Source organism: Stylophora pistillata, chromosome 9 (assembly GCF_964205215.1).
Source record: "Stylophora pistillata chromosome 9, jaStyPist1.2, whole genome shotgun sequence".
NCBI classification, from domain to species: Eukaryota; Metazoa; Cnidaria; class Anthozoa; order Scleractinia; family Pocilloporidae; genus Stylophora; species Stylophora pistillata.
This window is the reverse complement of record NC_142527.1, coordinates 11,857,555-11,869,487: the sequence shown is the minus strand read 5'-3', so window position 1 is coordinate 11,869,487 and position 11,933 is coordinate 11,857,555. Positions and strand designations below refer to the sequence as shown.

Sequence of the window (11,933 nt, the reverse complement as noted above, 5' to 3'; positions counted from 1 at the left end):
TTCTTTGACTTCTTTCTAGGAACAGGATCATCTGTTACATTTACCCAGGCTTTGCCCCTGTCCTTCCTTCCACGGGTATTTCCACTTTGGAACGAAATAGACCTTTGTATATTCTTATTGCATTATCATTGTAGCCAAAGATTCTCATGTCTGGGTTGTCGCTTCTTCTTCCCAATTTGCGTTGATTACCAAAGTACTCCTCCAGAGTGTCTTAACAAAAGCGTTCTGTCAAAACATACTCCATTCCTTCATCCAGGAAAAACCTTTAAAAAGAAAGCAAAGGGTCACATAAAGCATGACATCAGTTTGACATACCCCTATTCTTAAAATACACAGGAAAACTAGTCAAGCTGGATTTTTCCTTTATATTTCTTAAAGCACTCAAGTGCTTTTTATAATAACAATAACAACGTTGGTTTCTACAAATAGGCCTAACTGAAAGTCTCTTTGCACATTTCTGTAACTTTACTGTTGTTTTTATGTTTTTGTATATTATGCAATACAAAAACAACAAACACTACAAAACTAATATTATCTATAGTGAGAGATCCAGTTAAGCCTGGTTTACATTATTTACATCATTTATCAATGACATAAAGCAAGCATACAGTAGTGACATTTGTTGTGATGATTACTGTATAAGAGAATAATTTATAGTAGATAGAAACTGATTACAAAGTGATCAACAAACCTTGTTACTTCTATTACTGAGTATACAGTAATTTGTAGCCCCTCGTATATTTGCCAAGAGAGAAACATCTTACTTCGGGCATACTTAGTAAACTCTCCTGGCCTGTCCTTTGTGCTCTGCAACCAATCCCTGAGGTATCCCAAAAATGTACTTTCCAGCCATTGGAACCTTCTATCTTCAACAGAGGTCTATGGAGCAAGAAATGGCTTCCTCTTCCTATGATGCTCAGAGGTACTACGTATATCAAGACAATCAAAGAAAGAGTCCACCATTTCACATAACTGGGCTGTTCCTGCTGTGTCTGGGGGGCTGAAGGATCTGAGGACGGCTGCGACTGAGGCACTCAACACTTGGGCTGCAAGGTTCACGCGCATGGCTGAGAAGGAGGTGACGTTGATATGATCGTATGTTACCTTTGGTAAGAGCTTTCGACCACTTTCGACATCTTGGTAAATAAGTTGAGTGATGTCTTGCCACAGGATGAAAAGACCATTATTCCACATGTATCTGAAATCAATAACATTAACATTATAAACCAAAGTGTCTTGTGATATGAGTAATAAGAAGTCAAGCTATTTTATATAATAAAATAATAGTAAAGACTAGGTGGTCAAAAGCTAGATGCACTATGAAAAGTCTACATTTCTATTTTTATGTATTTTCCTGTAATATGTATAATATAAATTTAAGCAATATTTTTTCTTTTCTTATGATGACAAAAATGTAATATGTAAAATAAAGTTGATGTTATCCCATACCTTGTACATCTTCCAGAGCCTGAATGATTCAGACAAGTGCGAGTGGCTTTAACCAAATGGGGGGCATCCGAGAAAAAGTAGATGTAACGGTGTCGAGCATGCAGATTTATGGTTCTGTAGCATACATCTTTCCCAGGTGCACCATCAAGCTCTTTATGTAGGCGATAGAATTTTCTGTCAGGAGATGCTCCGTCTGATGTGGCTGCTATAACCCAGAGATTGCAGGAAGTTTCCAGGATGCATAAACCTTCCCAGAAAAGTGACATGAGTTGAGCTGAAGTTACACCTGTTGTAGCAAAATATGCCAGTGCAAATTTAAGCTCAGTACAAACACCTCTTACAAGGTAAAACTAAGGCATGTGTTGCAATGTCATCTTGCTTTTCAAGAGTTGCATAGTTGATATCTGGCTCTCCAAGGTCAACATAGCCGATAAGCTCACCAGTGTGTTTGTCAAATACTAAATTTGACTGGACTTTCATCTTATGAAATAGCAACACAACATATCTCTGTGTGTCAAAGTAGGAATTGGCTAGTAAATTTAGTTCCTCCACTACACTTTCTTGGAATCCTCTTGTGGGCCTGATGTAATTCCGATAATCTCTGAGTGTCCTTTGGCTTGGTAGTACAAGGATTTTGCTCTGTCGGATCTCTTCGTACCAGGAGGGAGATTTTGCAGCCAGTGATGAGGCATAGCGAATAACCATTGGATGGTATTTGACACCACTTGGACTACTTTGGAGCAATTTCTTTTGCTGCCGCCAGAACAATTTCATGAACGGTGTCACCTCTTGAGCTTCACTGCGTAGAGTTGTAACATCATTGCTCAAATTGTGATCAACGTCAATACTGGATTTGGCAATTTCTGATTTCATTTCATTCAGCTGGCGCTCAAGATCTGCACATTTAAGCCGTTGCCCTCTCAGTGTAAGTTTAAGTCTATCCGGGGCAGTCTTAGAAACCGGTGCATAGAGATGTGCAGGTTCTGACATTCGTCGCTGCTTTGCTTGCGACGATCGATGCATATTATATGATTGTTCCTCACATGATAAACAAAGTTCTATGCCCTCAACAAGGAGCTGGCATTTACACGAACGCCAGTATTCCTTGAAGGAAACGTTTTCAGGTTCACTATCACTACATTTCAAAGGATCCACTGACATTGGGATAATATGGTGAATTATATTTAAGTTCAGTTCTGGTTGTTCAATCCCAGGAAAAATAATGAAGGACTCTGTTAGTTTTCTGACCAGTTCATTCAAGGTAACATTTCTCATTGTTCTAAAATACTTCGTATAAAGTATGTGGTCATCTGGTAGTAACCAACCATAAACTAAAATGGTGAACCCAAGACTGTCATCGACCACCAACTCCAGTTGTGGTAAGCAAACAGAGGACTCATTTGACTTTCTGAACACCATTCTGTCTTCTTTGGCCTGAGTACACCACTCTTGTATAATCTTCAATGACTGGGCTCTTTTACAGAATTCATGGAAGCTTTAATAGCAATGTTTCTTTTCGGTCAAAATATCAGAAACTTCGAAGTCTTCCTTTACAATTGATCTCAAAGGCCTGGGAGTTGGTGGTTGTTTTTGAAAGCTCTTCTGTGGCATGCTCAGCAATGGAAGTGCTCCAAACCTCGGCCTTTTCTTTGTCATTTTCTCTGATACGGCTGAGAGATAAAGTTTAAGATATATGTTAACGTTTTTATCAAGAATTCAACTGAGTTACATAGTAGATTTCGCATGTTTTGGCGGACCGTATACTAATAAGCAAACTGCTAAATCGCTGGAGTTATACACACACACTTACTTATTTCGATGTCATTTTCATGAAAATGCTTTTCACAAGTAAATACTTTGTCATTTGCGATCTGTCGTTGGAAGTTACTGTCCGTAACTCTGTATTTCTTGAGCTCATGGAGCCAATCTTCGCGCCATTTGCGATATGCTTCGTTCCGAGGTGCTGGAAGCTTCCATATTCCAATTCACTTGGTTTTACGGCAAGTTCCACAGCCAACTACGGAACAGTTATCTCCAGGCATGTTTTTGAGTTAAAATCTATGCATTTTCAACCAAGCAAACAGTAATAAAAATCATTTAAAGTCAAAACATTTCTCTATCAACCATTCTCGAACAACGCTGCATTGTATTGTGATGCACGGTAGTCGTGACGTCACGCACCAAAAAGTTGAACACTAACCTACCCCTTTGAAGTTCGCCGGCCTTCCTAACCAGTCCCCTCGATTAACTATGGTGTAACTTAAGTCTTGCGCGCTTCAAAATGAAATTGCTGCTGTGCATGTATCTTAAATTCAAAATAATGTAAAACATTTTAAAGAAAGCACAATTTGAGTCTATTATGTCAGATTAAAAGTTGTTGTTGAGTTTGTAGTATGGCCTGGCTAACCTGTTTTACATGCACAAAATATTGATAAAAAAGAACCACTTCCTGGAGTTAAGATACTTGTCTCAAGAACATAGGGATGAAGTATTATTTAAAAATCTTTGAGGAGTAAGTGCTCTCTTTTGAGATCTTTACTTACTCATTTTGAAAAAAATAGTTCTTATTATGAGAAACCTCAGTCACCTTAAGGTAAGGACTCTGCTATCAGTTTTAGGCAGTGCACATTCCTTGTTTTGAGAACTGATAATTACACTCATTTTGAGTGATATCAATCCTTATCTTTCGAATTTCCTGTTCCTCACTCAAGGACGCATTTTTAAGAAAAAATCCTTAATTCAAGGTATCTGTAAACATACAAACTTAACAGTGGACCAATAACATACGCATACACAGTGCGAGTGACACCATTGAAGAAACAGCATATTGATTGATTGAACTTATGCCTGAGCTTCCTTCGGTGCAGTTCCCACTTGTGAACCACTTTCCAACGTCGATACAGCTCCAGGAATACCAAACAAGCCTCAAACAAGTCACTTTACGGGCAGTTGGCCGTGAGCGATACTTCAGTCAATATCGGACTGTCGGCGGGCAGCGACTCGAGTCGTTTGAGCTCGCAGTTGAAATTATCAAAAGATCAGCGTTTGAAAAGTAAAATTTATAGTTAGATAAAGTTCCATAGCTATTTTTTCAATGTGCGTCGGTGGTCTTACGGTAAAAAGCAGTGAGGTAGATCTCAGGTTGGCGATGTAGGCGGCTCAAAGCCGCCGTACGCGAACAAATTTTGCGTTTTGCTTAACTTCCTTTCTTTGTTTTCTTTGTTTTCTTTTTTGGACACAATAATCATTTTCCTGGATAGATACATATAAAATTAGAAGCATTGACGCCATAAATGAAATATACGCTGCAAGAGTGTATTCGGAGATTGGGCAAACTTTAATTAATTCACAAATGAAAAGCATATATTTTTTTACTCTTTCAAGATTATCATTGGCTTCTTTTTCACCCCAACACTATTCTTAGCAACTAAGGTCGCTATTTCGTTTGTTTATCACTCGCCAAAAACTATCATATGCAGTCAAAAGCCTAAACTAGAAAAAAGTTTACAGGAATCGACCAACCGAGCGAGCGAGCGAGCGAGCGAGCGCCATTCATCACATCATACCTACAACTCGCTCTTGCGCATGTGCGCAATTCACGAGTTAAAAAGCGGGATTGTATCGCGTTGTGATGATGATGATGGTTTATTAAAAACTACACACGGTGGCATAAAATTATGAATTACAGTTTGTTTACATATATATTACGGGAATAGATAAAATTACACTTGTTTTTGAGGGACTGGGATTACAGGCTATTATAAATAATTTACAATTCAGAGGGAAATAAAATACTATAACAGAGATAACTAGACCTTATGATTAGTTAATTTTCGCCATTGTTGGGAAAAAACTAGAACCACAGCAATTTGTTCTATACTGAAAACGGCTAGAACTGCTACTACTCCTAAGGTGGTATGTATGCCCCTGTAATTCTTCCCAGATTTTCTCTTCCGAGTAAGGCAACGAGGAACAACTTCACATTCAAAAACTTCACGGTCACCAGGTACATCTTCATAACAGAATTGATGGTGGCTAATAATACTTATGGTGAATCGACTTAAATGTCGAAAGCACCGATCGTAATGATAAAATAACCAGATTGCCGAGAATTGAAAAGTATAATGGGGTTGAGACAGCCGATCGCGATGCAAGGACTTTCAGGAAGGAAACAGTTCTTACGTAAACTTGGATAAGGTCAGACTCCAGAAAGAAATTGCTGGAGAATTACAGCTAAGAAAGTGTTTTGATACAAATGCACTTTCCAGGTAGTTAAATCTACCTGATTTACTTGTGAATTGGAGATGAAAACTGATTGCCTCGTTGTTCAATCAACGCAAAATGTCATATTCTGTATTGTAGCTCGGAAGATCAATCTTTCAAATTACGGACAGTTTTAATTGAAATATACCCATGTGTTTGAGCCCCTAAAAAATTATGTGTGTGTGATCAGAATATTGCTTAATCTGTAAGAAATTTCATGGCAATTGTTTTCGTATTTTATACTTTAAAAGCGATAAAAAATTTAATTTTTCCTTTTATTTTTGAGTAAACTCTTAATTTCAAATATTTGGTCTCACCTTGGTTTCATAAACACCTGTCTCAAATAAGATCCTGGAGATCATTCGACCGGTTACCCCTTTCCGCTTGATATCATTTTATCCCTTTTTTCTATAATTCTGCGTCGCATTTGACTTTTTCGGTTCTTCGGATTGAGGAAAACCTTGAAGCAAAGTGTAAAAAGAGATCTTATCACCTGAACGGCTAATGGCTGCAAGATGTTTGCTTCTGTCATCTTGCTGCACTTAGCATTTAATAACGTTTGTATAAACTAAATGTCAACTTCACCTTAATATCCAGCAGGATTATTTTTCAACCCAAGATAAATGAGTTTCAGGTGCTATATTTCAAAGCCAACATTTGTAGGAAGAAAAACAAGGAGCTGACGAAACAGACAGTACTGCCAGTAACGTGTTTGTCTTATGATGTTTCATAATTTCGCAGCTTCATGTTACCTGTGAATCAATATTTGTTCTAATAGAATTTTTTCTTAAGTTCAAATTCGTAAAGAGATATTAATGCAAAATGTAGGATTTTGTTTTCGCATTCTGCTATAAAAGCTCTCTCCAGAAGAGTAGAAAATAAGAACAATCAAATAGTAAGAAAACGTCTCTGTTATCTGGCACTCATCTTCAGAGTGTCAAAAGTCTCGAGATTATGTTATATTGGCCAGTTTTTGAGATATCAATCTTGATTTTGGACCTGTAAATGAATGTTATCTCCCTCATTCTGAGGCACACCTCTACCGCTCCGGTACCAAGAAACTTGAACCCGTGATCGAGCATATGTGTGAGTTCCTTTTTCATGGGGTTGTTTGACATTACAAGTTGACAAACATGGCCAAATAAGTTTGTAGAATCCATTTCGATAGTTTTCACAGAAGGTAAAGTAAATGACAGGATTTACCGACGAATTTAGATATGCCAAATACAGTGCCCATTCTCCGAAGGTTTCCATGTGACAGGGAATTTCCATGTCTGAGTCCACTTTCATCCAAATGTAGGTTGCCAAATACGAGTAGACTATAAATGGAAACCAGCATAAGCCGAATGCAAGGACGACTGCAAGCAATATGTAAAGAACGTTTCTATCACGCTTTCGTTTTCGCCTCTGTCCAATCGAAGTGTGTTCGCCAGGAACTGGCGTTCGCTTGATTCTGATAAGGATTACGGCGTAAAAGGCGATTACAATGACGAAAGGAATCATTAGAGCTATAATTGTGTGGACAAGGAATTCTATTTCTCTCGCCTTGTTTGGATTTGATACCAACCGGTCCCAGCTATGTTGACACGATGGACCTTCTTCCTCGATGGAAATTTGAAATGTGAAAAAACTCGTCGTATTCATGAAAAAAGCCAGCGTCCAAGTAGACAGTATCGTTACTGCACATCGTTTCCTTGGAATAGTATCTGGAAGGAATTGACAAGAGATGGCGTTGTAACGCTCGATAGCAATCATAAGCAGCGTCAACAATGACACAACCACGGTGACATCCTGTACAAAGTACACCACCTTGCACAACACCAGACCTGTAGTTCCCCCGACCAACCAAGAGTTGTCGTAGGTGTGAATCTCGGTCAAGACCCTTGGAATAATGACAACTGAGCACAGGAAATCAGAAACAGCCATATTAACCATCAGAAAATTTACTGTTGTTCTCATTTTTCGGTCTTTGTAAACGACAATGGCCACCATAGAGTTACCTATAATTGATGTTGTCAGGATGAGTGCGCAGACGATGGTCCTACAAATGTCTGCAGTTGTTTGATCCATGAGGTTGCAAGGGAAAGAGGTATTGGTCCCATTCTTAGTCCTGATTTCTATGTCTATACTCATGCTATAAAGGCACTCGGCTTAGTAATTCTTTGTTACTAAGACTATAGCCGTTTAAAGAAACAAAATATCCTACCCTTGTTAACTCACCAGTATTGTAAACACATATGGGGAGACAAATGAATTTATTTTAAACCTGGCCAATCAAAAATAAGTGTACACTGCTTAGCAAACGGTTATACTTTTAATGAATTTTTTTTTTCAGGCAGCTGCTGTTTCATGTATGCGAAGTGTCTCATTTGAATCATTTTTCTTCTTCCGAAGTTTTTGTGCTATTTCGATTAGTCATAAGATTTGCTCTGGCTTCATGTGTAAGGAAGATAACTTTCTCGCCCAGGGCTTAAAACCAAGTAAAAAAATGACACTCTCAGATTAATATCGGGTATTGAAAATTCTCCATTGTAAACAACAGAAGCAATTATCTGTTGCGTCAATGTATAGGAGGTTTTTTTTTTTTTTTTTTTTAAGTAAACGATTGTCGAACTACTTGCTATGAAACACATGCGGTCTGCCTTTACATCCTAGATAACTTTCTTCTGGTGTACCGCGATACACTCCCAAAGTTATGATCAGTCATTTTTATCATTACAAAATCAAATAAAGAGGACCAAGCAGATTTTTTTCGCTTGTAATGCATTGGTAAATAAAAGCATTTGCAAATGATCTAGAGAAAAACTCAGAGAGATCTCTGTTGCCTGAGTATCCATGACAATGGATAATGCTGGTAATTTAGTAGGGGGTCTGCTTCCTTCATGTTATGAGTCTTTCTGTCGCCAGCTGATTCTCTTTCGTAAGAAGAAGTCCTCTGGCGGTAACTGATAAATAGACAGCTTAAAAACTGATTAGCTTTTCCGATAATCTTCATCGAAATGTACAAATGGGTGAAGAAAAGTACTTATTGACAGGATGTTATCAAAAAAAGGTTTTAACACGTTGATTTAAATCCTTAAATGTTGTGCTAATCAATTCCGATGATTAGATCTTTGTCCTATCATATTGCTACCTTTGAAATCAAGAGGATTTAGAGGACTTCAAAAGGAGGCGGAGTTATCAAAGGAAGACGAATCGTACGCGAGAAGTCGTTTACTGTGAATTACGTACCAACTGCCAGTTTCAATTCTCGTATTTTTCAAAATTTCATATTTATTCCTAAAAAGGGTATTCCTTGAAATTTTGCAGAGACGTGCTCTCGAACGTACTTTCGAGAAGTCAGCCACTTTAAAATGAGAGCGTGGCTAATAATAAAGACGAAGAGTAGGCATTTTTAAATGATTCATTTTATACAACCTTTCGCTATAACAGTCTCAGATGTCTTCTTTTGTTAAAAAAGCACTGAGTTCTATCATTTTTGACACAACTTGAACTTGAGTCATCTTAACATCTCTCTAAGGGGCCTATCTTATAACATCTGTATAAATATTTAATGACAGTTACACAACTGAAACTAACAAAAGGACTAGAATTCTCTTTGCGGATTTGAAGAAAACAAAATAAATGTAATAAACAAAATGTCATCAAAGTCTTTTGGCTAGCTAATGGGGAGTAACAAGTGGTTTGCCATAATTAATAGCAAACAGAGAGTTCGAAACTGGACAATTTCTGCCTGGAAACGTAATATGCCTGACACAACAAAACAGCTAGATGTTTAAATTATGATGACTAAATTAAATATATCTTTTGCTTTTGAGAATCGTGTATTTTCCTCAAAGCATTTTTTATCTTTAGTTGTCTTTACGAGTACAGTTTCATAAATGCTATGTTCAATGTTTCAATCATTCTGATGGCTTTTTTCCAATCATAGCTTCCATTTTAACCTCTCTTCTATCTTTTCCACGGGAGATTGCAGATGAACAAACAAGGATTTATTGAAAGAGATTTTCTCCTTAAATATGCTGCTCTACAATTATTATTATAAATCACAATTTGTCGAAATTGAGTAATTCCACATTTGGACATTGAACCACTCCGTTGCCAGGCCAACATCTGCGTTTGGTCCTCTTCATCGACTGTGTCTCATTTTTATTTAAACTTAATGATTTGTTAGAGGAGAGTATTAAGCAGTGGCGGATGAGCCTTCTAAGCCCTTGTCTATAATTTTCGCTGAACGTGAAGTAAATGGTGGGGTTCACAGATGACTGCAGATACGCCATAAACAATGCTATTTCCCCATAGATTTCCAACCCACATGGAATGCTGTGTTGGTCCTTGTTGATATAACCGAAAGTAACTATATATGTGTACATTATGAACGGAAACCAACAAATGCCGAACGCTATAACCACTGCAAGCAATATACAAAGTACATTTCGGTTACGCTTCCGTCGACGGTTTAATGCTACGGAACTTACTTCGTCTGGAACAGATATGCGTCTAATTTTGCCAAGGATTATTGAATAGAGAGCGGTTACAATGATAAATGGGATTATCAAGGCCAGATTTGTATGCAAAAGGAACTCAATTGTGGTGGCTTTACCTGGATCTGCCACCAGACTCTCCCAACTATGGGAACAAATTGATCCTTCCTCCTCGACGTAAGCCAACCTGAACGATAGCAAATCTGTGATGTACATGAGAAACGCCACGAACCAAGTGGAAAGTATCATAAATACACACTTCTTATCTGGAATGGGGTTCGCCACGACAGGACAAGAAATGGCATAGAAACGCTCAATTGCAATCATCAGGAGGCTCAGTAGAGAGACGGCAACTGTAATGTCTTGTAAGAAGTGAACTATTCTGCAGGAGGCATCACCAATCTCTCCAGTAATGAACCATGCACCTGGATAGGTAAATATGAACATGATACTCTTCGGAACAACGAGGATAGTATTCAAGAGATCCGAAACAGCCATGTTTACAATCATAAAATTCACGGTTGTTTTCATCCTTCGGCCCCTGTAGACCACAATAGCCACCATTGTGTTGCCCATGAGAGATGTTATAAAGAGAAAAGCAAAGCCGACAGTTTTTCCAATTACCGAAGAAGTGTGGTTAAGATCGTCACAAGCGATATCAAAATCGGATTCATTATTGCCTCGGAATTCTGTGATATTTCCGTGAGACATAATCTTTGACTACAAGCTCGCGGTTGCTATGATTTACCTTGAAAAACAGTGTCTGAAAATTCAGAGCAAAGAAAGTCCAGTGCTTTTACTAAGAGATTTGCATAAAGTAATGTGGAGTGTAATGCACTGTACAAACCAATAGGAAACATGCTTGCATTAGTCTGTAAATAAACTTAATGAAATTTCATACAGTTTTGGCAGATGCTACCGGCCATATTACTCAGCCAGGTCGCAATATTTCCGCTATCTAATATTGCCTATGACACTAAGTTTCGATTTAACTGATAAGAAATCTATAGGTTTGATCTTTCAATCGTTGGCAGTTTTTTTACTCTTCATGATTTCGGAACCTTGTCTAAGGCAAATGATTAGTGTTACGAAGGTGCCTTTGTGAAGCAAAATGAACTTGGGTGTAAAAAATTTGGAATAAAAAGTGTGCAGTTGTAGAGGAACAATATGAATGACAATCTAAACACGTTGTTGAGGGTCAAAAATTATTTTAATAAATCTCAAGTCCTCAAGTTTGTCAAGCCGTCTTGTCATTTTATTTTACATATTTTCATTTTTTGAAAAGGGAAATGCAAATTCGAGGTAATTTAAACACTTCCTAGGTGGCTAAATGAAATAAAAACAATAAAACAGCTCTTTAATTTCCATATCCTGTTTTTCTTGAAAAGTACGTTGAGAAAAGTTTTAGTAGTCGATGCATGATTTCTACCTAAATTGTGAATGTTAATATAGTAAATAAAATTGAGTGTTGTATTCCTGACTTGATTGCCTTTCCGATGTACGTTTCGAGGTTTTATCATAATAATCAGCGCCCAGTTGTTTAAAGGTTGGTTAAAACTACCCAACGCATAAACCGCTATCCAGAAGATAATTGTTCATGAAACAATTTATCTACTGGAGAGCGTTATCCACCTTTGGAACAACCGGGGCCAGGACAACGAACTCCATTTAATTGCCTCCCAGTTTACTGACTAGGATCAAGATAAAAAAATAAGCAGTAGTCATGACAAAAATGTA

The 11,933-nt window shown here is 37.7% G+C and overlaps 2 protein-coding genes across 2 annotated transcripts; both read right to left on the bottom strand.

The window, feature by feature from the left end:
* Positions 1–4,773: 4,773 nt before the first annotated feature.
* LOC111328151 (neuropeptide FF receptor 1-like) lies at positions 4,774–8,038 on the bottom strand. Its single transcript, XM_022932527.2, has one exon. It carries the CDS (start codon positions 7,843–7,845, stop codon positions 6,694–6,696), a length of 1,152 nt encoding a protein of 383 aa, XP_022788262.2. The 5' UTR covers positions 7,846–8,038; the 3' UTR covers positions 4,774–6,693.
* Positions 8,039–9,101: 1,063 nt separating this feature from the next.
* Positions 9,102–10,980, bottom strand: LOC111328112 (neuropeptide SIFamide receptor-like). Its single transcript, XM_022932487.2, has one exon. It carries the CDS (start codon positions 10,905–10,907, stop codon positions 9,759–9,761), a length of 1,149 nt encoding a protein of 382 aa, XP_022788222.2. The 5' UTR covers positions 10,908–10,980; the 3' UTR covers positions 9,102–9,758.
* Between the last annotated feature and the right edge of the window lie 953 nt (positions 10,981–11,933).

Coding starts and splice junctions, on each gene's coding strand:
- LOC111328151 (XM_022932527.2), bottom strand. CDS start 7,845: ATGAGTATAGACATAGAAATCAGGACTAAGAATGGGACCAATACCTCT.
- LOC111328112 (XM_022932487.2), bottom strand. CDS start 10,907: ATGTCTCACGGAAATATCACAGAATTCCGAGGCAATAATGAATCCGAT.